This window comes from Coturnix japonica, chromosome 4 (assembly GCF_001577835.2).
Source record: "Coturnix japonica isolate 7356 chromosome 4, Coturnix japonica 2.1, whole genome shotgun sequence".
Taxonomy (NCBI): Eukaryota; Metazoa; Chordata; class Aves; order Galliformes; family Phasianidae; genus Coturnix; species Coturnix japonica.
Genome location: NC_029519.1, coordinates 29,170,894 through 29,197,949, shown reverse-complemented (window position 1 = coordinate 29,197,949; position 27,056 = coordinate 29,170,894). Strand labels below are relative to the sequence as shown.

The 27,056-nt window shown below is 34.8% G+C and overlaps 1 protein-coding gene across 1 annotated transcript in view; it reads left to right on the top strand.

Moving 5' to 3' along the window:
• LRBA (LPS responsive beige-like anchor protein) overlaps positions 1-27,056 on the top strand; it is a 346,581-nt gene that overhangs the window by 82,656 nt on the left and 236,869 nt on the right. The window contains exons 33-36 of the mRNA XM_015861117.2: positions 5,134-5,212; positions 5,496-5,629; positions 7,879-7,940; positions 23,562-23,626. Coding sequence (XP_015716603.1) covers positions 5,134-5,212; positions 5,496-5,629; positions 7,879-7,940; positions 23,562-23,626 — 340 coding nt within the window. The remainder of the gene's footprint in view (positions 1-5,133; positions 5,213-5,495; positions 5,630-7,878; positions 7,941-23,561; positions 23,627-27,056) is intronic.

The window sequence follows — 27,056 nt, the reverse complement described above, 5'->3', positions numbered from 1 at the left end:
AAAAGGAGGTAAAGACATTGAAACGAAATGAAACAGCAAAGTGACAGTGTTTTAGTTGTAAGATGTGTATAAGCATAATTTGGAAATAAGTTTTAGGAAGTATGTAAACATCCTCCACCTACAGGTGTAGTATCAAAATTGCATGCTGAAATATTAATCTCTATAGTTTCAGAGGTCTCTGTTCATGTTTGTGTGTGCTCAGAATTGATCCATCTCCTCACCAGTATTTTTTCCTAGAGTTTTTAACTTGTCTGTGGCTCGAAGTCTGTGAGTATCTCAGATATTTGACCCTTAACATTGTCTGAAGCTTGCTGGAGTTTATATCAAGTGGATGTGATGTGTCCTGGCCTACCAAATATAAAGTGTTGACAAGTTAAAATGATAACCATCTCGGCTCACTCTATTCCTCTGATACTCTGAAAGAGGGTGTAAACATGTTTTGGCCTCAAACAGTGTGTCCTTTTAGCAGAAGCTTCTTCCCATTCTCTTACTCAAACCACTGAGTATTTCAGAGCACAAGAAGCTTTTCCTGCAAAGATATCTGCCCTTTGTGATCTAAACTTCATTTGGAATATTTTGGTGATGGCTCATATCTGGGCATGTCCTCTGCTGGAATTGCTATCCTAATTTTTTGAACGATCCTGAAAATAAATGGAGTCTCTTTTTAACCCTATCTTACTGGGGGTGGTATTGAGCAGAAGTGCACCACAACCCAGGCAGCAGGAATTCACTTGTCTTGTTTCTTTCTGGAATTTGCTGTAGTCAGAAGGGGAGATTTGATATTGTACACATGAAGGGCTACTAGAAAGGCAGGACTTGGTGAAGGTGTCCAATGTACCGTGAATGTAGTGTTAGGGTGCTTGTATTTGTGTTGGCCCCCAAGTTTTCTTTTTAAATATTTTAGTTACAGTTGTAATGTTCTGAAGTAGTACAAACTTCTTTGGAACTATTTGGCAGTTTGCTTTCAAGCTGTTTTCTGTGATGCTGTGTTTCTCTATTTGTATCCTTAAAGGATTGCGTATGTGTGTTATTATTGTTACAGTGTGACTTTGAGACTTTTGGGTAATTGGTAAATACTTGTTCAAGTGTCATTTTTATAAAGAAGGAGTATGAAAGTAAGAGGCAAGTGTGTGTTGTGTCTTGTCCTTACTGGCACTCCCAAGTGAAGAAAGCACTGAGAAGTTCCACGCAGTTTCTGTTGTCTGCCTCCTCTTCGTCTGCCTGTCCTGAGTAGCGACCTGGTCTTTTCCTCAAAGACTGAAGTTATAAACAAGACCATTTCAAAGGCTGAGGTGAAAACAAGCATGGGTACTTGGAAGGAAGCTGAGAATAAGCACTAATAAAAGATTAAGGATTTGTGACTCTATCCTAGTCCTACATGTTGGAAAATGTACGTTTTGTCCCACAGATTGCTGCTTTTGCAAAGAATGGTGTTCATTGATTTTTATACAGAGATGAAAATAGCTTCAAGTCTTGCAGTAAAGTGAGAGAAAGGCTCAAGTTAAAGTGCACGTGAAGTGAGTTACCATCAGTGCAGTAGTAATTCAAGAAACCTATTGAAATATAATAAGTATTTCAAAGAGCATTTCAACTTGACAGTAACAGTAGTTGAAGGCTAGTTACCAGCAAGTTTAATGACACTCTGAAAATAATCTAAAATGTTAATGACATGCAGTGAAATATTTTAATACTAGTACAAAAACAGTTTTAGAACAGCTTCTCTTCAGAGTGCACCATTGTTTTGTGAAATCTGTTTTGGTTTAACCCGCAGACATGTTTATGTAACAGATCTCTTATATTAGCTTATAAAAACCTTTCATTGTAGTCTTTCATTTTACACTTCCAGCCCTGGAAGTGTATTTTTGAATGAGCTCGTTATTTTACCAGATATTCCTTTAGTAAAAGGCATCAGTATATTTCGGTGTGTTAGGACTGTTGTGCAAAACTAAGAAGTGTTTGTTTTTTAACTTGTCTCCATCCTCCCAGACTGAAGTATGTAATGGACTGTTTCTGTATTGCCCACATGTATTTTGTAAATGCTTACGCTAAAGCATTAAGATCTTACAGAAAGAGCTGCTTTAACAATATTTTATTGCTGGAAACATTATTTGTTTAGACCCTTGGGGACCTTGAATAAACAATAAGGTTTCACTGCAAGGGTGCTAGACAGATGATCTATTTGCATTTTCTTTTATGTCCTTGCTAATGTCTGTAAAACTGTCAGTTTGAAGGAGCCAGTTTATCAGTGAAAGGATAAGGAAGAGATAAGTTGGTTTAGTTCCACATGTTTGAAGTAGCTACTGCACTTACCCACATGTGTGTTGTGGATGAAAATATGCTACTGAAGGATTTTTTTCTTTTTTTCTTTTTTTATTTGAAGCTAAAATATTAGAATAAAAAGCCATTTCTGAGTTAAAGTCAAATATAAAAGGTTTTTACAAAAGAAAGATTAAATGCAAATACAACCATGTGTATTGATCACATCTAAAAATCTCAGCAGTGATAAATTGGAGACAACCTTTTTAGTGAAATGTGTCTGAGGTTGAAATGTGGGTACAGGCCATGATAAACATGGAGAAATGGAAACCATGAATATCCTTACCTAAGCTTAAAATAGAATATCAGTTTGTGAAGGTGCCTGGATTCCTGTCTTCAGCTTTTGTCAAATTCAAAAATAATTTCTTCTGTGTTTTAAGGTTGATCTTAACTTTAAACTTCCTGTTTTTTCATTTATACATTTAGACCTAATCATTCTCTGTTATGTAGTTTGTTTCTAGAAAGAGTAGCAACATTCTCACCTCATTGTCAGAGAGCTCCTTTACTTGTCACCATTTTTGCCAATGTTATTGTGTGTTTTAGAAAAAATAAATTACCTAGTATTCAGTGCATGTCTCTTTATTAGCCTCATGATGGCTATTATGCCCTTTCATTGTCTTAACAGATGTTTTCCTTGATTTTTTTTTTTATTTTTCCCCTTAGTTATTTTACTTGTAGCCTAAATACTGCATTGAATTTCTTAAATCTCATTTAACTGTAAAACTCCTGCCATCCTGATGCGCAGCTAAAGCCTTTTTTTGATTTTCCTTTACCTTTTGATGACTTTGACGTACTCAAAGATTAGTGGATTACAGGTCACAGATTTATATATAGTAAAAAGCCTGGATGCTTTTATACAACAAAATACTCTGCATGTGGAGTCTGCTTGTTGAGAGGGCTTTTGTATTTTGGAGGCTTAAGATATAATGTCAGTCCTGTATTCTGTTCAACTTCCCCGATCAGTGTGCAAATTTCAGCAGACAGGCAGTGTATGTGCTGAAGTCTGTCACTAGGCACTTTTGTATTAAGTCAGAGCACTTTTTGCCTTAGTGAGTATAGAGATGCTGGGCTTTAGAGAGAAAACTGAGAATTACAGTTAAATAATTAAAAGTTATCATTAAAGTGAATTATTTTCAAGTTTCAGTCCAAGAGGTAGTGGGGGAAGAGGTATTGTGTTCATTTAGATATGAACGTATGCATCAAAAAAATCAGTATGCAGCTATTATCAGTAGTCCTGCAGTACACTGTAAGAACTTTTGAATTTCTGGATCATGCATGTTTTTTTTTTTTCTTGTTTTCAGTGGTCTTTGGCTTATCAGTGTTTTGGAGCAGAAGTTTGAAATCTGATAGGAGAAATAACCTTAGTATCAAGAATGTGTGTTTTGCCACCTTTTTACAAATTTATTCTACTTCAATCATGTAGAAAAACATTGAAAAGTTGTAGATGACACCTTTTGGTAAGCGTTTGGAGGTCTTAATAGTTTCACATAGGTTGTGTTCAGCTGAGCATAAGTCAGTGTAGCTAGGTAGGGTGATTGGGAGTTTTTCTGCAGTCATTGTTCTAAGAAGGATATGGTCTTTGCTAAGCTAGATATGGGAACTGCTATTATTAAACTCTTCTTTCATGCTTCCCCCTGCTGCCCTACTTCAGCTGCAGTGGCAGTCTGTAACTGTCAAGGTAAGAGGAAAGAGAATAGGACAGGGCCTTAAGTTGGGAAGAGAGAGGATTGCAGATGGATGAGAAGTGGTCATGTTCCTCAAAATTTCACAGAAATCTGTCTGCTCAGATTCATTCCTCCCTATATTTTGGAATGCAGTGCAAGATTTGTGAGTTTCACCATTCCTGTCTTGGCTGCAAATACCTGTGAAATCTCTGACTGTTTTGTTTAGCCTCTCTCCATTACCACTAATACCAAACCATACTGCAGTATGGAGTTTGTGTTCCTATTTACTTACTGGACAGCATTTGCTACTCTGCTGATGAAGCCATGTAGTGTTAGTTTGATATAACACAATTTGGTTTTGGATTTGTAAGTGTGGGATACGTAAATGACTCTTCACTGTCTTCACCATCAACCTGTGAATTATCAGTGTGAAACAGTTAATAACTCATAAATAAAGTTATACTGCTGCCATCATGTTAATTAAGCTGATGGTGCGATGGATAATTTTATCGTAGCTGTCTTTGTCAGAATCCTGGTGTGGGAAAGCTTTAAACTAGACTCACTGGTTTTGTATTCTGCCTTACTTTGAAACAAATGTATTGGTAATGGTAGACAGAAGATGAAGGGTTTCCTGTTAATTAAAAATTGGATGAGCGCTTCCAGTAACCAAAAGAGATGCTTTAAAATGTTACAATTTGGCTTTATACTTGTGTATATTAATTTATTATTAGTAGTATATATTTGTACTTGACAGGAGTATTAGGTTATGTAAGGCATTGTATGCATTCTCTGTTTCAAGGTTGCAAGTGTTCTTAATTTAGACGTGTAGGTGAAAAAGATCAGAAAAGATCACTGCAGTTTAGTCCGAGTTCCTCCACCCAGCAACTGTCAGGGCTTCATTGCATTATGTTCTGTTTGTGCTAGAACAACATTGTAAAAGCTTACTAAAGCAATATCTGGTAAATGCAAATGCAATTCAGTGAGAATATTGTGCCAAATAAAGTTTGTGGTAGGGTGTTTCCAAGAGTTTATCTAGTCCCGCATGTGCTTGAAAACGATGGCTTCTCAAAGATAGAGTTTGAAACTTAATTTTTTTTTGATCCAGATGTATCATATTTGTTGTTTCTTATTAGGTTATTACTCTTTTTTTCAGGAAGGCGATCATCTAGTTCAAAACTGCCATCTGTCCCTACAGTTTCTTCAGTGCCTGAGGATTCTGCTTCAAATATGAGGTAAATTATTTAACTGAACATCTGAAGAGCTGTGCTGTGGCTTACATTTTGATATTCCAGTTGATAGTCAAATTCCACTCTTTAATTAAAGTCACTTAAGCATCTTTGTTTTAGGTTGTTCTGGGTGATCAATACCTAATCAAGGCTTGGGAAAATATGAGTGTTGGGTTATTGACTCCTTTTTATACATCTACATCACTTTAATACTGGCAAAATCCTGTGCTCCTTTCTGCAGAATTTCTCCAGCATTTTGTTTTATTAATCATATATATCTTTTTGCTAGCATTACAGACAGACTTGAACATGCTTTGGAAAAAGCTGCCCCACTTCTGAGAGAGATTTTTGTGGATTTTGCTCCCTTTCTTTCTCGAACTCTTTTGGGCAGCCATGGACAGGAGTTGTTGATAGAAGGTACAAGTAAGTCTCCATTAAGAAATATTTAAATTTGTTTTGTTTTATCTTAGAGATTCAGAATGTCTCTTATTACTGCTTGCACTGCCCAAGATACTTTCTTTCTGCTTTCCCACACAACTGTCCACTGGATTTTGCTGCCTCTTCTTTCCTCTGTCTTTACTTCTCAACCAGGGTTCACTGTCATTGCCTCCTCATCATTTTTTCTGTCTTTGTGCTTCTTTTTTGCCTATATCTCATCTGATAGTTTCCTATGTTAGGTCAGACCAACTACTGTTCTGTTTTAGTTTTCTGATTCTTACAGGGCATTGTATCATAGAAGCTGGTATCTGAAGTATGTCATGCGTGCTTTAGAAAGAAAACTTGGGAGTTGGAGTCAACAATTAGACACAAAATGAAGTATAGAGTGTAGAAACTTAAATATACAAAATCCTTGCATTTTCATGGTATTGCAGTAGCAGCTGGTATATTGGAAATTATGTCAGAGGATATATGATTTATGTCTTACATGTACATCTTCTTCTGTCCTTTTGATTTCTCATTGGAGGACAGTAGTGAAGGTAACAGGAATACGTTGAGAAGAATTCTTTGTCACTTGATAAACGTTCAAGTGTACAGCAGTAGGTAGTGACTTTTAGTATTGAATGGTTGAGCTTGAGAGGAGGACTGAGTTTTCTACGTGCGGGTTTCTGTTTTTCCTAATAACAAGGCAGAGTCCTGTAAAGCAAAGGTCAATGTTTTCAATTTAAAAAGTTGTTTTTATTGGAATGATGTTGACTTAGTAGAGAACACGAGTTTTTGAGATTTCTCATAATTTTATCATATAAAACTGTTTAGCCCACCCCTTTTTAGAGCAAAATTGTACACTTACAGCAGTGAATTGAATTAGGCCCAGAGTTTGTTGCAGCTTCCAGTAATTAAGTACTTGCATGCTGGAAGCTCATGGCTGATAAACTTGTATTGATGGCTTATATTTGAGTAATATCTGCTTATTTCCTAGATTTGGACAGGCTTCCTGCATGTAGTGCTGAGTACTGTCACTGTTGTCAGAAGCACAGTTAGAGTATCAAACACAGCTAAATGATTGTATCAGACTTCATGTTGTTTAACTTCACTGAAATTATTTGTTTTAAGAATGAAACTTGCCCTTTAGGAATTATACCTGCCTGCCTCCCAGGGCTTTTATGACAGGGAAAAGCCTATGAATTGTCACACTGATATTCTCTGTAAGACTGAACAGGATAGAGTTCTATTTTTGATTATACCTATGGGCATTGCCTTAGCTTATAAACATTTTAATTGAAGCTACCTTGTGAACAAATTAATTTCATTTGTTTAACTAGAATAAGAGATTTTTCTCTGAAATATTTATTTACTCAAGGAAATGAGTATCCTACTTGTATTTTCTTTGTCTGTGGATAAGGAGAATCTGGTTACAAAATTTTCATTTCCAAACTCGCTGATTTTATGAAAATATTTTGACTGTAGTATAGATGATATATATAGAGAAATAGGTATATTGTGGATTTGAAGGCTAAAAAAAGAAAAAAAAAAAGCAAGAAAATGATTATTTCTGAATAGGCAAAAATAAACAAATAATCATTTTTGGGCCAAATGAACAGTTATAGACTAATCCAAAACATCATGCAAATACAAATAATAACAGCAGTTAAATTGTTTTATAAACAATTGAGAATGTATAATAAGTTGCTGCTTGCACTTCTGCTAAGGTTTAGTATGGGGTTAGGGGTCAAAGTACTAATAAGAGTGTTTGGGATGTCTGCTGCCATGAAACAAAATGGAAACTTGATTGATAGCTGGGGGCTGAATGGAGAACGTGCAGTGGAGAAAGCAAAGGTCATAAAGCCATTTCCCTTCTCTGCATATATAATGACCCAATCCTTCAGGAAGTAGCAAAATGTAGATACAGTGGATTTAATATAACATATATTAACCATGCTTCTGGTCATTTTGAAATTCAAGCATTTATGAAAATCTGAATAATGGAGGTAATGTATTACTATTAGCTGCATCTCTAGATGCAAAGCATAGAATGTATGGTCTCCCATACAAAATTTTATTTTATGCTGATAAAGTACAACATTCTGCTGTAAGTGGTATGAGAATGTCAGCTTTCTTTTATTGTTGGAATACTTCTGTTACACATTACAAGATTTTGTGCTAACAAATGATGCCAAATAAACATGCATTTATATCTAACAGGTTTTTGTTTTTTTTTTTTTTGCCTTTTGTAGGCCTTGTATGTATGAAATCTAGCAGCTCAGTTGTGGAGCTGGTGATGCTTCTTTGCTCACAGGTGAGATTTATGTAACATCTGAATTGATGTTTGAACACAGCGGAAATTGCTGTGAAAATTTTACTTTAAATTTTACTTCAAATTTAAGATTTTGTAATTATTTTACAAAGATTAGATGCAAGATCTGTTGTCTTACTAAAAGCAGAAGTTATTTTAATAGCAGTTTTGACTATGAGGTTTGAGAGAGAAGATACAAAAGGTTTTATGTTACCTTGCTGCTGAGTGTTTACATAACCTTGAAGTTGACATGCCTAAGTATTTCTGTGCTGTCATTTTTTCAAGATGAAATAGAATCAATGAAATATTAAGGATATAGAAACAGATTGATATCTGCATCTTGGCATGCTGAATCCTCTGGGATGAGCAGAATTTTTCCTTTTGTGTAGAGATTATGAGATGTATGATAAATGCTTTTGAAACCCTGTCATTCTTAATTGATTTGACAAGTAATAAGAATTGGAAAAAAGTGTATAAGCAATCCTGGTTGTCAACTGGTACTTTCTCCATTTCAAAAAGCAAAGAAGTTTTGGATATTTTAGATGTAGCTTTCATATTCTTAAATTTGTAGAAAAAGTGACAGAGCCTAATAGCTTTCTCATTATGACCAAGGAATGTTATATGCTGTATTAATTGGATTTTCTTTTTTATTATTGCTTTCTTTTTTCTAATTAAATAGAAGAACGTTTTTATTGAGCCTTTCTTTTGGTGCCTTAAAAATGATACCATTCTGGTAGTAAATTCCCCTACTTAAAACTTTAAAATAGCCTTTTTTAATGGGAATGGTATTGGTCTGGAGGTCAAGGGTTCTGACCCATTTCAAAACCTTTGACCTTCATTTACAACCCTTATGGTTTGCTTGCCTGACGAAGAAGGATAATGCAAAATTAATGTTTCTTCACATCGATTTATTCGTTTTAGTGCCTATATTGCCAAATTTATTTAGAGTGTGCTGATAGACATTTCATGAATACAAATGAAAGAATCATAGAAGGTGTGAAAAATCGGTAGTCTGCATTGTCAATAAAATGCAATAAGAACAGTTACTTCTGGAGATTACACCTAATAGATTTTACAATGAACTAGTGAAGAGTAGGTATGTTTTCTAGTGTGCTTATTACTAATGAATGTACGTAGAAATTTGCTCATTTAGCTTTTCATTTTCTTCAGAAAAAAAGTGCTTTTATTCTGAAAGAAATATTAAAGTCCTTGTGGAAATTCTGGAATTTAGGGATGGTTACATTCTTAAACTAGAGAACATAAACTTGCTACTGACATAAAAAAAAATTCTTTTCCACCAATAAATCCATATGTGAGTTTTAATGTCTCTCATTAATGTGTTAGAGTAAAACTAATCTGAGTGCTAAATATATGTCTGAAAGCATTGTATTACCATTTAAAAATTAGTTTTTGGTATCCTTTATCCTGGTTTCAATAATTAATGATTGACCTTTCCTTCTTTTTTTGGTAGGGTAATCTAATCTTTTTTTAAAATCATGTTGTGCTCTGTACTGTACGTCACTTGTTTGGTTGTGGGAAGTGGAAGGGATAAGGAATAAATGACGTGCTCTAATGCATCTATTTGTCATACGTGTCACAGTGCCATTTAATACTAATTTAATCAAATCGAGGATATAGTGATTGCTTAGTAGTGCTGGTTGCTGAGACTGAGGCTGTTCTTTGTGAAATAGTAGAAATAAACCAATAAAGTCACAAAGGCCTCAAAATCCTTTTAAAGTTGCATAGCAGCTGTAGTTTTTGGCAGAATATGAAAAATGATGTGAGAAATGAATCTAAAATTAGCTCCAGATGTATACAGATTGTTCTAGGGTGATAATTACATTTTTCACTTTGAATTTTCCTAATTCAAAGAGGTCAGCATGGCAATCACAGAAGTGATTTATTTTGTTAAGAAGTGAACTGTCTTTTGCTACATGAAAGCTAGAGAGATATGAAATTGAATTTCAAGACGACGGTTTTCAGATACTGGGAGGAGATGGGATTGAGCTTGATTGATTTTTTTTTTTCCTTTTTTTTTTTTTTTTTTTTTTNNNTTTTTTTTTTTTTTTTTTTTTTTTTTGACTGAGATAGGGTGGGAAGGGAAATGATATCCTTTTGCTCAAATTTTAATTAATTTTTAAGAGGAGATGGAGAGGATGAAGTGCCAAAGATCAAAAGATCAGGTCAAAAACTAGTTTTTAATCACATAAATAATGTGCCTTAGTTACAAAGTAAGTATCTGCAAATTTGATTTAAAACTTCACAAATTTGTCAGCCATCATTTTATGAAACTGAGAGACTGTTCTGATTAATCTCTTTGGTGTTTTTATGTTAACCTCTTTCTGAAAATTTGTTTTAAGCATCATATATTTGTTGTAGGTGCTTGATTTATTTTTTCAAATATATTTATTTAGATTTATGTCTGGAATATTTTTTTTAGTAGCTCAGAATAGAGCAACAAAGTCTCACAAGTAATTTTTCCCCACTGAAATACAGAAATGGAGCTCTTTCTTCGGTAAAGTGATAAACAGTCTTAAAAAAAAGATATTTCCATCAAAGTATTATTTCACCTTGTTAATGATTTTTCTCCTTTGAAGTTTGTGTATTCAGGCACATGGAAGGAAAAAAAAAAAAACACCTCAATACTGTGTTTTGTGTTCATGTTTATATTTTGATGTTTTGTGGTTTACACAAAGCAAAAGGAGAAACAGGTGGTTTGAGATGCAGACAAAAGGCTGTTTCTAAGGTGAAAACAGTTGTGTGTTTTTGATAGACACGCTACATTTTCAGACATGTGTCTGTGTGTATACTTACATTTATATAAATCTATCATAAAGAAATCCTTCATTTAATATTACTGCAGAGTGTTCCTGCTTATTTGACATTAATATCATTTTTGAAAGAATCGACGTTGCATTCAAGGCCACTTTATAAAAGCGTTGTGTTGCTCATCCTAATTCAGTCTGACACACATTCCAATAACACTACCTCCCTTCTAGGGTTTAAAACTAAATTTATGGCTGGGCATTGTGAAGTGCATCATTTAAAAATGGTTTCAACCCAAAACATCTAATAAATAAATAATGTGTATGGCTACTCAGTAGCAGACTTTCCAGACTAGAAATCATTCCATCGGATACTCAACAGTCCACTATCGGAGAGGGCTGTCAGATAAATCTTATAGTAGCTGTATTCATGTCCTGTAAATCACATGTTATTGTCTGAGCCTTCTGCCAGGTCATCTATTCTTTTCCCATTTATCAGAAATGCATACAGTACAGTGAACCTAGAAGCACCGTGTAGTCTGGGCTGGTATCCTGTTGGGGTAATTAAACAAGCTAAACAAGTGAGCTCCTGTGTCTAATATCCCTTTTAAATGAGTGACGTCAGGATGGTAAAGATGTTCACGTGCTATTGTAAAGCAAGGTTTCTGCTTGGGGAAACTTGATATCATCTTTGAAAATAGCATTTTCTTAGAAAATTATTTTCTCTGTGCCTAAACTAAACATGCCTAAAGGGGCATGTGTGTGTTTATCTGTAAAGTAAATATGCTACTGTGTGTCCTTTCATCTGTTACTTGTTTCCTTGAAATACTCCATCTAACAGGAAAAACTCTCACCTTCCCTACTCTTTCATGAAGTTTCTAAAACATATTTGTCTGTTACTCACAGAGAGTAACATATGTTACTTGTTACTCACAGAGAGTAACATATGTTACTCAGTACATACAGTATTTGTTCTATTATTGTAGATCCAAAGTGAAAAGGTACAATAAAAGGTGAATAAAGTTCTCTGTAATTCCTTGGTGCCTTTTAATTTAAAGAATGGGCAGCTCTTGAAAAATATGTTATCCTTTCTGTAGTAGATGAACTGAACTGTCACTGGAATATATGTAAGAACTAACTAGGCTGCTCTTGTCGGATTTGTTTTTGACTTGAGAGCATCAAAGTTTTCTAGACTATAAAATAGACTCATTCAGACTGACTCAAAGATTTTCTAAAACTGGTGGAAAGCCATCCAACCTTCATAAAAGTTTAGGAAATAAGAATTGATGAATACTGGCTTAGTGTAAAGAGGTTCTTGGGTCCTTCTGCTCCCCGTTGTTTCAAAGGAGCTATGTTCTGAAGTATTCAGTGCTTCCAGTTTAGTCTGAGAGCACTGTACTGAGGTGCCCAGAAATTACATCATCCACAGGTGTGCCAGAGACTTTGTATTGTATGTTAGTCAGTTTGTGCAGTTTTGAATAATTGCAAGTTTCAAAGAAAATCTGGCAGCCTAGCTTTCTGTAGGGGTGAAATGCCTGTGGGAGGAAGCAAGACTGTTCAGGGTCATCTTATTCAGCTACTGATTATCAAGATTCTGAAGCTGTCTCAGGTCTATGCTGTACCAAGTGGAGCAAGGCATAATTAATAAAGCTGTGTATGAAAATGCAGGATTGCCAGTCATTTTGTTAATTGCTATTGAGATAGTAATCGCAAGATTCTTAATGCAGTTTCTTAACGAATATTGTACTGCCACTGTAACTGGCACACAAAATGAAAGGTTTTCATCCTGTCTTTAAGGTGCTTTTGGATGGCAAGTATTTGGGACATGTCTTTTGAGCTTTTATATACAGTCATGCTTCAGGATATTTTCAGTGCATCAGTTTTTTATTCTGAACTCTTATCTCTTGAAAACCTATCCTGGTTATTACAAGGACTTCTCCAAAAGTAGTGCCTTCTGTTTTTTTATCTTGGCTCACAACATAATAGTGTCAGACGTGGATGTTGGCATGATGGTAGAGGCTGAAACTTTCCTGCCAGTGTCCCATTCTGATACAATTCCCAGCTGGTTCCATTTAAGTACTTTCCTTTGAACTGAATTATGTTGCAATTACACATGGAATTAGCTCTGGATTATGGTTTTTCTGGTGACCTAAATAGTATAGTAGACTTTGTCTCTTCAGAACTGGGCTATTGTAATAGATTCTGTGCGAAAATCCAGAATAATGCAGAGCTTGACTGTTGGAACCTCTCTCTTAGCTGGAATTCCTGTTCTTTTCTAAATGGTTTGAAACCTAGCTTCTTTAAAAAAAGAAATTAAAAAAAAAATAAATCTGCATTGAATTCAATGGAATTAACTGAAGAGCCACTCTAAGCTGTGAAATAGGAGTTTCTGAAGAGGAATTTTGATAAAAATTGCTAATGATCACAGTAGTTGGATTCCATTTTAGTTCACTACATTTACAATATGTTTCAATACTACCTTTTTTCTTAGTGTAGTTGATGGATTGACAGTTTTGGTTTTTTTTTGTTTTGTTTTTTGTTTTTTTTTTTAAAATAAACTAATAGAAAGGGATTGGTTTGTGTGAAGTCTGTAAAGCAGGTGTGTATTGCCAGCTTCCTTAACAGTAGAAATCACAGAGGTGTATAATTTCTGAGCTGTTGCTTTTAACTATGGAAATAGATTAGAATATGTTGGGAAAGATTTGTCAGTACTGCATGAATAAAGTGGCCTATTCTTAATGGTGCAATAAGCACCATTGTAGTGGTTGCAGTAGTTAAAACATATAAACTACTGCTTTGTCTTTATTTCCCTACAACTTTCCATATTTTGTAGTCTAGGAGGTACATAAAAGGTTTACTCGCTCCTCAGTTTAGAGGTGGAATATGTGATGCGGAATTGTAAGGTGGAAAAAAGTTATGGAGTGTGACATTTAGCTTGAGAAAAATAGAAGAAAATCTTATATCTGCTAAATATGAGTTATTTTGGTATTTGATAGTTTATTAAATGGGGTTGTTTTTTGTGCTTATTGGACATAAATAATCATCAAAGCAATAGAAGTGGTTTCCTGATAAGAAATTGTTTTATCTGGACCTGATTTTGACCCCATTTGGAAAATGCCTTCCTTAATTTTTAGTGAAGCCACGGTGCTGTGGTGTGGACTTGGGTTCTGAGTTGATTCTTGGGAAAGTTCACTTGGAGAAGGCAGCGTGACACAGAGACTTTGGATAGAGGAAAGAAAAAGAGGCAGTGCTGAAAGAAAGAATGGCACAAAAGCCCTTAGAAATAGTTTGTTATGCTGAAGCAGAGAGGAAGAGAGATGAACTTCCCTAATGTCATCCTATGAAAATGTATATCTTTCCAATGGAAAAATTCTGAGGTGGAAAAAATAAGAATATCCCCCTCTCTCTTTATTTTTCTTTTTAAATACTACATCTAGTGGTTATTCTGTGGCCTTTTCAGATATTAGAGACTGAGAAAATTTCTGTTACGAAATGACAGTTACTTAAATTTGGTCAGGAATTCAGGACATGGTGGTGTTGGTAGCAGTTGAATGGGAAATGAGTCCGCTCCAGCTAAAAATATTAGCCTGTAGAATTTAAAACTGTGCTGAGAGTCTGTATGATTAATGTATAATTTTTTTTCATGTTCAGGGAAGAGAGCAGACTGTATAACTTAAATGTGAATTTTGGGAGTCTGGTGGGTTACAGGTCAATTTCACATCCACGAATGTACACTGCAGATGCTGCAGATGTTAACAAGAACATAATTTAGCTACAGAAGTGAGACTTTTCTGAAGAAAAAAGGCATCCTGTTGCTTCACCAGCACACTAGGACTTAAAAAAACACCACCATTTAAGGTGAGTTTTGTGCAGCGAGAGCACACCCTGTGGCTTGGCAGTCTAGTCAGAAGGATGATACCATGCTGACTTTATAACTAGATCTTTGAACAATATTCTCATGGGTGGTAAATGCAAAACAAAGTAATATCAACTGGCACTTAATTCTGCGAGCTCCCTGCTGATGGGGCTCTGCACTGAAATAGAATTCTTCCTGACAGGAAGTCAGCCGCGAAGTGTGGAGACCTCTGAAAATAAAGCGTGCCTTAATTTGACACCCCACTGTTTTACAGCTAGTCTGTTTAATTTGAGACCATGGAAAGAGGTTTGGTGGAGGGTAGGGGGTGAGACTGTGGAAAGTTCAGAGTGGCAGTGCTTGTCTTTTAAACTTCATACTAATTACACATACATGAACGTTTTTTGTTCATGCTAACAAGCCAAATCATTTCAATCTCCCTGTTGCCAAGCAGGAGTTTAAGAAAGATCTGTGGAGCTGAAAGTTGTGGCAGGAGGAGCTTTGCATTGTGGTGGTGTGCGGTTACAGTTTAAACTTGAGGCTTATTTACAACTTGTTTGTGCCTTTTTATGTCTCTCAGCAACTGGAAAAATCATCAGATGGGCTGATGATTCACTTGTCTTTATGCAAATATTTTAAGAGATTTTTGTCAAGTGAAAAAGCTTGTAATTTGGATAACGCAGCCATGAAAATGATAGAGGTGCACATTTTAGGTGTTAGGCCCTACTTTGGAGCCAAGTCTGATTCGGAAGAATGAGCTGTACTCTGTCTGTACACTGCTGTCTGAGTACTTGCTTAAAGACACTTATTTTTATTTCTACCTCAATATAAATGGTAGTATTTTTATTTTTGAGCAAATTACTTTGTATGTGCATGGGAGGATTTGCTGGGTATAACGTAATAGTGAATACAGTGAATAAGGAGCAAGTCTGAATGTAGAAGACAGGCAATGTAGTATGGAAGCAGAGTGTAATGGTGGGAGTGCAAGCTCATTTTTCTTCCCTGTATGTGAGTATATGTGTTTAATAATTTTGAAAACAATAAGCTCATATCACTTCTGTGTGTTCCTCTTGTGTTGTCCCTTTTTGTCACTTCTGTTTTTCTGACTTGTTTCATATGACTTAGTTTCTTGCTTTCCATTTCTGCTTTTCTTTGTGGAAGATTGGTACTTCAGTTTCTTAATTAATGTCTAAGATCTCTGTCCTATTTTTCTATAAGCTCCTGCCTTTCATCTTTGCATTGAAAATAGCTGGTTACAGAACCCGAGGAGGAAACTACAGAGGAAAAGGTTTGCAGCTACATGAACTTAAACCTGACCCCTAATGTCGTTTCATGAAGTCATGGCAACAGCCTGCTCATGAGAGAGAAAGGGATAGGCTGCCCAAGGAAATTGCTTCCTCCATTAGAAATGTGGACCTGAAATCAGTGGTCCGCTCACTTGATTTTTCTTTATTCTACAGTTTCTTGCTCTAGTAGAGGATGTAGAAGATCTGGAGTTTAGCAGAGTCATATCTGTCCCATGTAGTGCAATATGAGTTCTAGGGATTTAATTTTACTCATGAAGTCATGAGTTAGATGGTGACAAATGGCATGTAATAATTTTTTTTCTTTTTTCATGTATGTGCTCGTATCTTTTTGAAACCAGATACAAAAATTAATTCCATGAGTTTTGGTAGTATGCAGGCTCTGTGCTGTGATGTGTTTTACTGGTAGCATTCAGATTGTGCAGTTATGTCTTAATAATTTTTAATGAGTTTTTTGATTAAGTAAGTTAAGGTCTTTTATTATTAAAATTCCTCTTTAAGAATATTCGATATCACCATAAATGATGACAACAGCAACTTACACCAAGATTTTATGGCTGTATGTAATTTGTAAAAGATTGTGTGTACTTTAGTATTTTATGTGGTATAACTCTGCTTTTAATATAGATTTCTATAGTTTGCAGAGAAGGCAGCAGTTGTCAGTTCTAAAGTAATCTTGTAGCTTAGAGGATATTGTCTGACAAGCTGACGGTTTTTTATTCAGTATTTCACTGAACAGCATGGCACACAAGTATGCAAACTAATCCAGCTCTGTATGTGTATAATTTGTTTTCAGAATCTATAAAAACTTTCTGTGATGTGAACTCAAACTTTAGGTATTGAAATTAAACTCTCATTATAAGGTAATTTCAGGCATTTACCAGTAACAACATAATACCAGTTTGTAGGAAGCTCTGTTTACATGGAATGTCCCAAGTGGTTAAACAGCAGGGGAGTCTTCTGCTTTTAGTTAAATAACTGCTGTTTCTGTATGGCTTGTTTACTACTTCTTTAATTCTTAGTGCAGTGTGCTATTGAATTGAACATGCAAAAGTCAGCTAAGAGTTCTGCTTTCTGTGTCTCAGTTTATTACTTGCTGTACAATAATAAAGGAACTATTTTATTGGGTTAGTTGTAATTAACTTCAGCACTAGGCATTGGTATAAATCATTCCTAATCTGTTTTCTTTACGTTTTCATTCTTTTTAACTGGTTCAACATAGTTTCTTTCTGTCATCCTCTTACATAAGGACTGGGGTTGTAATTGCTTTTTTGAATTAGGCTGTCGGAAGCTAATGTGCATGTTGATCCAAGAATTGATTAAGGAACACTAATGAATTTCATATAACACTTTTAAAAGATTTGCAATAAATACCATGTAATAAATACTCTGTAGCAGTGATCTGTTATACTGTTAGAGTTCAATACGTTGTTGTCATGCTGCGCAGCTGGAAAAATGTTGCAGTATAAGGTACTTTGATTCAGTTTAATGCTTAAAATAGTTAATGACTTTGTGGTTATGAATTACTTGAAAAATGTTCTAACAATTCCATAGAGTATGTTTTATAAAAGTAACTATTGTTATAAAAAACCTTTATTTCAGTGTTTTATCAAGAATAAAGTGCTGGCACAACTCACTTTGAGTTTTCAGCTCTTTGGTTCAGTCTCAGCATTTGATACCAGCTGAACCCTTTATCTTTTTAACAGACCTATCAATACATTTCTGTACTTCTGCATTTTCAGTTTGTTAGTTAACAGCACAGATTTAAAGCAAGTAAATACAACTTACAGGTCCTTTTCAATCAGTTTTGCAGGAGCAATCTCACTGTTCTTCAATTTCTTGTTCTTTCCAGGGACAGAGAGTCACACAGGCAATCTCAACTCACCTTTAGCATTCATTAGCAAGATTTGAGTGTATTTTGGAATATTTCCCCACACTTAAATCCTTGATATTATGTCTCCCCTTGAGAAACTGTCTCATCTAGTTGATTTTTATGCAACTTTCTCCTAGAAGACTCATTAATTTTTTTAATCCAAAGACTTCACTAGCTTATTTTTTTTAACAAAAAGCAACCTTTTTTTTTTTTTTTTTTAATGGAATGCCAGCAGTAAATACTTGTTATTGTAACAGAGTGTGTTTGATAGTTTAAAAGTCTTATAAAAATAATTAGCTCTTTTATATAGTTCTGATGGCAGCCTAGCAAGTTTCCCCTGGAGCAGACTCTAATGAACAGGCCTTGATTTTTCCAGTTGGGCTTTTAGACTCCCTGAGGACTTGACTTCAGACCTCGAAGGGCAGCAGCTGCCATTTGTCTTCAGACTGGAGTTGCCAAACAGACAGACCATATACTAATAGGACGCATTTGTTCAGCCTGAGTATGTGGAGCCCTGATAGAGGCATAATGATGATCATCAGTTGAAAGCTTGTAGCTGGCTAGGGTTAGAGCAACTTTTATCATCCTTATTGCGATCAAAACCTCTGTATTGATTAATCAGATTTCTTGACTTGTTATGCTGATGCCACGTTACAGCTTTCATACGTGAGATGTTTAAATTTTGGTAAATTCAAAGCTCTTTGATAAGTTTTCCCCTGACAAAACATCACTAAATATTTTTGCAGACTACTGCTTTTCTCTGTAAATGTCAAGATTCAGCAACAGTGATGTGTTTATCTACAGAGGGTGCATGTATATAATTACCGATGTATATATTTTTTTCTCAGTCAGTTTCAGATAGTTCTTACATTACTATTTTTTCTTTTTGGTTAATTCCTCTTTCAGGTATGACTGTTCTAAATAATTGTCTTCAAATACATTTTCTGGTTGCTCTTACATTTAAAATGTCTCAAACCTGCAAAATTTTGCTGTTTTATACTCTACTTAGTAGGTGTTCATTCAATATTAAAATATTGCATGGAATTTTTAGTTATGTTTTCCCTAATTCCATACTATTTTTCATTTTTAATTGTATATTTGTAGATTTAAAAATGTTAAGCAAACTCTCTACAAGTTGTGTTTTCAGATGTCAGATATTCTGCTTAATGTGCAGGCTAGCTTTTTTTAATTATGAAAAACACAGCTGAGATATAATCTAGATTTTGCTATGTATTCTTTATTGCTGAGTTCATTCATGCCTGTAGTGGATGTGGTGCTGAGAGAGTGGTGACACCAAGTACAAACACTGCTGAAAAGTTCTTGATAGTTTACTTTAGACACTTAAAGATTAGAATATCTCTATGAACAAGTTTTTCATGCAGATTTGACCTTTAGTCTAGGATATAATATGTCTCTTAGTCATATGTTAACACGTTTTCCCACCCGACTCCTTAGTGCTCCGTTAATAGTTGTCACTACCGAAGCCATCCTTCTCATTTGTTTAAGAATCAAAATAAATTTTAAAACTAGCAGATTTATGGGAAGTGTGGATTATGAAACAATTGACTGTCTGCCTTCTCTTGCATTTGAGTGTGCATTTCAAACATGACACATGATTGTTAATATGTTCATTTTGTTAGGAAATTTTTTTTAGGTTTCTGAGAAGTTATGTAAGGAAGATGTGTGAGTGTGTATGTATACATATAAACATAAAAAGATGACTTGTAAATAACGATGACAGAACTATTTGTTGAAAATGGTGTGTTTTTGATCTGTTGGTGCTTTTGGGAATGTTTTTGGGATGCGTATTTGTCTAACAGTGAGATCAATACATGGATTGGGCTCACAAATATTTTCATATAGCTTGAAGAATGTGTATTTTTGGTTAATTCTTTGAAATATGGTTCTGTTTCTTTCCTAGAAGTGTACAGATGAGGACGAATTGTACATTTGCTGTGTACATGCAAGCACTCAAAATTGCAACCCATCCAAATATTTTTGAAAATAAATAATTTCTGGTATTTAAGAGATTAAATTTGGAAATGACCATATTGCGTTAGTTAAGGGGTCTACCTTGCTTACTGTTTTACCTCTAACTGTGGATGCAAAGAGATGCTCAAGAAGAATAAAATAGGTCAAGCATATATGATGCTTCTCCTCCTCCTCCATGAGTTTTCTTCCTCTTTCCAGCTAATGTCAACGTGGGGTATTATCTGATCTGAATTTTCCTTGCATACCCTTGTACAGTCTCCTCTTTATCCTACATTTAATCAGTGCAGCGTTATTTAACAGTGGGTTCCACTGGTGTGTAATGCACTGTGAGAAGAATTACCTCAGTTTGTTCTCGAGCTGGCTTCTACTAGCTGATGCTTGTAGAAAAAGCTTTTAGATGGTCCAGGATAAATAATGAGCTCCTCAACCATTCAGAACATGCAGGGAGCCAACTACAAATGGAAGAAATGACTAATCGATTGAGTTGACACCTGAAAATCCAAGTTCAATGCAGACTTTAAAGATCTTCAGTATTTATCAAATGTTGCCATAGAATGAGAGACACAGCTTCTTTTTAAGAAAAAAAGAGGAGAAAGTAGTATAAAAGTCTTCTAAATGTATTTGAAGGCAGAATAACTACATGTGTAGATCTAGCTGAAATAAAATGGAACACAGTTACTAAAGATTGTTTTGCTAGAATAATCTCACTGCTGGTTGTAGTCTAATGCTTGCTGTGGTTTTCTGTCTACATGTATTTTCCAGACAAAGGAAATGTGGTGGTGATTTATGTTAATTTTAGTGTCAAATGACTGATCATTAGTTAAGATTAATTAAAAAAGAAAGCTGTAAAGTAGATTTAAAAAAACAACAACACGGAAATATCTAACTCAAATGGAATGATAGTTGGTTAAAATATAAACCTTGAAGATTATTTTCTGAAGGGGTGGTTTTAATACCAGTGCTACTTCATGTTTTCAACTGATGATCTCTGTGTGCTCATAATGTGTTAATGAAACTTGGTGATGATATAAATTTTTTGCTATAAAGGAATGGGATATGATTTTGCTTATGAGAGAGTTGTGCAGTAGCTACGGGAAGTGTAATATACTGTTCTATACAAAACTACAATTCAGATTATGTTCTACATATCATTTCAGGAAAGGATATAGTACATGCATTTTGTCTTGAGTACTTATCAGTGTTTACAGATTCCATTAAGGAAGTAGGTGAAAAAATAATGAGCTAAGAAGTTTCCACATCAGACATGGTATTTGAGTAAAATGTGATTTCTTATTTGTCTTCTTGAAATGGTTGCTTTTCACTGTAGCTATTTGTGCTTAGTGCTTCTATTTTTTTTTTTTTTTTCCTGCTTCACTATTCTCATTGTACAATGACCAAAAGCATTAGAAGTAGATTATGTCTTTCAGTTACTAAACATTTATAGCCATAGGAAATGATGGTCAATTAAGTACAGCTTAGAACAGGTATGAAATTATTGACTTTGTTGATCTTCTCTTACAGTCCTTCCTTAGGAAAGTGCTGAAATGTGTTTTGTAGTTATTTAGTTGCATTAGTGGTTGAGTTTGAGGCTTTTAACGTGTTTTTTCCCTAATACCTTTGGGAGATGGATAACTAAGATGTTGATATAATAATGCAATATGCATATGGAGTGTAATTGTTCGAGAGAACATATACTGTGGGGAAATATTGAAGGGATCATGAAATATGATGACCATTAGTCTTTTCTTTCAACTATCAAAACTAGCTTTAGGGTGTGTTCAGCTGGGATTTATGAAATTGTTTAGACTAACGCCGCTTTTGATGATGTCTGATGTAGAGAAAAATGCTGAAAAGTATCATGATAAATACCACTTCTTTTCACTTTTGGCAACCTCCATCTTCACCAATTAAATTTTCAAGTGTTGTAGTGAGCTCTGTTAATGAGAGAGAGATATTACTAACATAGAGCAACAGATGGGCAGTGTCATAGAAAGAACTTTTTTTTTTTTTTTTTTTTTTGCTTTTCACACATTTTGACTAACAGAATCATTTTAACAATCCTAGTACAAAGCTAAATATTTACAATTTGTTATTATATTAAAAGAGCCTTTTAATGGTATTAGTTCTGCAAATTATTTTATTTAGAATATTAACACCTAAAGGGCTTTTTTTGAAGTGAAATAAATATTCCTTAAGGCTATTTCAAACAGCTTTTCCACTAACTTGAAGTCTTCTAATGGTAACAATGAGAAGGCAGTGAGAGAGAACTGGAAGAAAGATGATGGGAGAAATATCATTAAAAACATGTAGCAGGAAGAACTGATGATACCACTGGGGGTATTATTTAAAAAAGAAAATAAAAAATCAATGTGATAGTATGTAAATGGAGTCTAGCTGACATTTAGAACATTTCTTGACTAGCAATGCATATAAACTAGTTATATAAAAAGTAATGTAATCCTTTATTATTCATGAGGAGTAGTACCTCACAAATTCCAATTATTCTTCTCTTAATTCTGACTGCTTCAACACTGCAATACTGTGTCGCACATGAAAAATGATTGAAAAATAGGAAATTAGTCGAATACTGAAACGTTTCAAACTTTTCATCTTTCTGTTGGCTTTTGTGAATGTCTGATCAAACCTTCATTCCACTAACTTAGAGAGGTAGTACCACTTTGCAAATCGGAGAAGTTAAAAACCTTCTCTGGTGATACAGTGACTACTGAATACTTCTGTATTTAGAAATCTGAAATTGATTTAAGTTCTATCTGCAGCTTTGTGCTTTCTGTCTTTTAGAATTGATAAGCTTTCTGAAAGAAATGGTTGCTAGGATTGCTGTTTTTTAGAATATAGCTGGAAGATCAAGAAAGCCGATGTGAAAGTGCTTATGATACTAAATTATCTGTCTGCATGGCTGTCTGTTGGTGGAGAAGTTTAGAACAAACTTAGTTAAAATGGTTACATCTGATTTAAATGAAGAGCTGTATTGTCTTCTTTCCAAATCCTTATTTTATTTTTTTCCTCCAAAATGTCTTGCACATTTGTTTTTTGTTTCTTTGTTTTGTTTTGTTTTTTAAAATTTCTGTCAATTTGTTGCTATTGAGTATAGGATTCAAAGTCTTTGTTTTGTTTTTGCTGACAAATTCTGCTTCTTTGTCAGCTTTCAAAATGGGAAGGAAGCCCTGCTATAGGGTCATATTGATTGGTTACTTCTCAAAATGTCTTTTCTGGGAATCAGGCAAAACCTGCATGTACTCCTGAAGGGAATGTGGAATTTTGCTATAGTTCAGGGTTCTCTTGAATGTAAGAAATGTGTGCTGCCTGCCTCTGTGCTGCTAGAATTAATTCTGTGTGTTAATCTTTAATTTAATTTAATATATATTGAGCATTGATGATGTATTATTTGGTAAACCTGATCTTTGCAGTGGAAGAGATGATATTAAGGTGAGAAGGCTGTTATCTGTATATATAATTACTATTTAAGCAATCTGTGTCTGAAGAATAAGCTCTAAATTTATTTGAAAGGTTATATTAGCTTTACCGAGTCCCACCAAGGCAAAGAGCATCAGTGAGCCAGAGGAGGTTGAGAATTAGCACACAACAGTGAACAATAGAGTTATCTGTGGGATGTTTTTGTGTTTTCTTCTACCCTCCACAGAATGTACCTTGGAATGGATGACAGATCTTTGTCCTTGCTCGCACAATTAATGTTTTTATGATTGTTAGTGGTATCATTCATCAGAATTTAAAAGAAGGTGTATGACTTTTTAACCCTGAATGGTTTTTGTTGGTCTCATTTTTACAACTGTTTTTTTCCTGTTTTCTCTTTCTCAGGAGTGGCAGAACTCCATACAAAAGAATGCTGGCCTTGCCTTTATAGAACTTGTCAATGAAGGAAGGTAAGTCAAAATAGCAAAATTAGCACTTGGGAACTTTAGGGACCTTAAATGACTTTGAAATACTCTTCTAGAATTTTACTTCTCCTGTTTTTTTTTTTTTTTTTTGCTTGTTGTGTTAGAATTTCTTGAGTTTCAAAAGCATAAATTCATATTCTTTAACAGTTCTGCTTATTTCTAATAACAAATAAGAGATTTTACAGAATCTGAATGCTCTGGCTTCATTAAATAGACACTTATCAGGGTCATGAATTTTCTTTCTTCATTTGCTTGTGTGCTGTTTAACGCTGAAACTATAATTTGTATTTGACTAATCTCTTGAGGAAGGGAATTGATACTTGGAAGGTATTATAGTTAGGAAGTGTTAGATATGCCTTTCTCTGAAGAATTAGATACCATTTTCCTCATTAATTTTCTCTCTACTTCATAAAATGGAAAGGAAAATTATCCCTTTAAATTACAGAAATTGTGCTAATATTCCCAATTAGCCTTCATGTTCTGTCAGTAACTAGATATGTATGTTACTGAGACTTAAAGAAAATGACAGAGCAGTTGTTAGGGCCATGCTGTTAAACTTGTAGTGACTATTCAGAGCCATAAATATTTTCTTCATTAGGAATACATCGTGAGTCAGACTGAGGACAATATTTATGCTTTTGAAAGGATATCTTAATGAGTTAGGGAAGGAGTATTGTAAGAAATTAAAGAAATATTATTTTCTGAAGCAATATTCTGTTGGTGAGCAACTTAAACTGGTAATAATCTCAACAGAAAATTGATTTTATAGAATTAGGGCAGCTACTGAGCTAAAAATATAGAATAATTTATCACATAGATTAAAATGCTCTGTAAACGTCTTATCATTGTGGAAGTGTCTATTTAAGATTTTTTTCTTTTAAACTGCATAAATGTTCTCCAGATTTCTAGAAGTAATGAGCATTTTAATGGCTGCATTTCACTTTACGGTAAGGGAAGCACCATTTTGAGGCAGAAAAAACATTTTGCTACTAGTCTTGATCCCAAGGGCCAAGGTAAAGTAACAAGGGTGTTCAGTTACAGTGTTAAGATCTAGCCTGTAGTTGTTTCCTATTATGTGAGGCTGACCTGTGCTGACCTTACTTATAAAGTGCCTGCTATAAATTTGGCCCTTGATTAATGTTTTATTAGCATAGATAACGTAGAGATCCCACACACATGTAAACCGCAATGTAAGGTTCATCTGGGTAAGATGATTATCATGAACAAATCAGTTACTGAGTAGCAGCTACCTAGTAGCCAGTTTGTTTAGGTCAAGCATTCAGAGAGCGTTCTATCAGTAGAGTGTTTGGAATTGACTATTTTCTTTTAAAAACCTACAGTGCCCATCACAGACAGATGGAATCACTCCCCGCCTCCATAAACAACATCAATAACTTATAGTCTAGTCGTAGGAGAGTGGTTGTCTCAGGGACAAATGATCCCTTAAAGACTGAAAAGTGTGGTTTTGGTTAGCAGAAAATATCTAAGTAATTGTTACTTCATTTTTTTCATGACTCATAGCAGAGTTGTTTTTTAAAAAAGTGGGAACGTAACTTTCATTATGGGGAAGAGGAGAACCTTTTATCTGGCTCCATTTTCCTCCATTCCAGTTTATAGGAATTTTTAAAGTTACTGCTGAATTGGTCATTGCATTGCTTTGTGGCTTTTCAGCATTCACTAAAAGGAAGCTATTATCTCCCCTACAACATGAACTGCATTCCGAAACTACTCTTTTTATCTCCTTTATACAGGTCACACGTTATTCTTCTTGCACATACACTAACACTTACTTGAAAGCATCTCTACTTTTTCATAACACTGTGATTTTTTAAGAACTCCAAAAGCTGAAACCTTATAATTTAAAAAATGGAAATAGCTGAAAGATGCTAATTTAGACTTTTAACAGAACTATGTAACAATAGTTGAATTCTTAAATTGTCTCCTACAAATACTCAATGAAAGATGACAAGGTGTTTGTATGTAGGACAGAACTGGTTTCAGCAAGTAAGGATGTCTGTGGGGTACCATGATACATGGAGTGTTAGAGTAAATAAAATAATATTAAGGATGGTAAGAACTGCTTGGAATTTGTGGAATCACAAAATTGCTGTTTTCTGCTTTCTTGGTGGAAAATATCATCTTATAGCCTTTGTAAAGCATAGTTTTACTCACAACACTTATTACTCACTTTCAGACAGTTTATTAAGATACCGAAGGGTACTCCAGTGTGAAATTTGTCCTCTTGTCTTCCCGCGGTTGTTTTTCTGTGTGGTGTTGTTGTTTTTATTTTTATCAGGCAATTAAGAGAATGCTTCTGAAACAAAATGTTTCTGGAATCAAATGAGCTCTAAAAGAAGAGATCTAAATCTCTTCTTACATTTGCCTTGAAATGTGTTTTTTCCTTTTATGTGAAAGGTATGAATGTACCTCTCTCTCTCTCTTGCCAGTTGAAAGTTTTATGTTTTGACTTGCTGTGTTTTGGCTACGATTCCCTGGACAGAAATATGTGCAGAAAGTCTGCCTCTGGGACTCGTAAGGTCTGCAATGTATGTACTGCATTCAGAATGTGTTGGGCTGGGTTTCAGCATGTTCGCAAATAACTAGTATATAACATGCTGCTCCCAGGCTTTGCAGATACAGTAGGTCCATTGCTATTCTGTGCATAGCAAAATAGGTTTGTTCAAACCCTGAGAAATTTTGAATCTCCAAAACGGGGGGAAAAAATCTCTAAACATCGAAACCAGAGACTAGATTATGAAGATTCAGAATGACAACTGAAGTCTTTGAAGGCCAGGATACAAGCGTAGGAAAAAAACCCAAACAAACAACAAATGAAAACAAAACATCTGTGTAGAAAACCAGGAAAGTGTTGAATATAAGTGAAAAGCTTAAGGAGCAAGTATTGGAAAGTAATTTTCTGTACGTGTAAACAGGTGCAAATCTCAAAAGATAACTGCATTGAATGTTAATCTGTATTTAATAAAATGAATGTGCATTATACAATAACATTATGTCTGGAACACTGTTACAGCTCTTTGAAACCTTGTTAAAAAGGTGCCAGCATGCACTGCTGCCCTGTGCTCTCAGCCATGTGTGCAGCAGAAACATAGATTGTAAAACATTTTCCTTAACCTGTTGAACTTCTGTCAGTCTAGGTTTCAGTCTTGGTGCTTGCCTTTCACCTTTGGGTCCTCCCTCTGGGGACAGCCTGTTTTGGAGCTCTCAGCCAAAGACCTTACTGATGAGGGACCTTGTTTTACTGGAACCATCCTTTCAGTGTGATTGACTCACTCAAGTAGCCAGTCTTCTTCTTCAGAGACTTCCAAATTGTCCAGATGTCTTTCTTTTTTTTTCCTTTTTTTTCTCCTTTTCTTTCCTTTTTTTTCTCCTTTCTCTTTTCTTTTCTTTTCTTTTC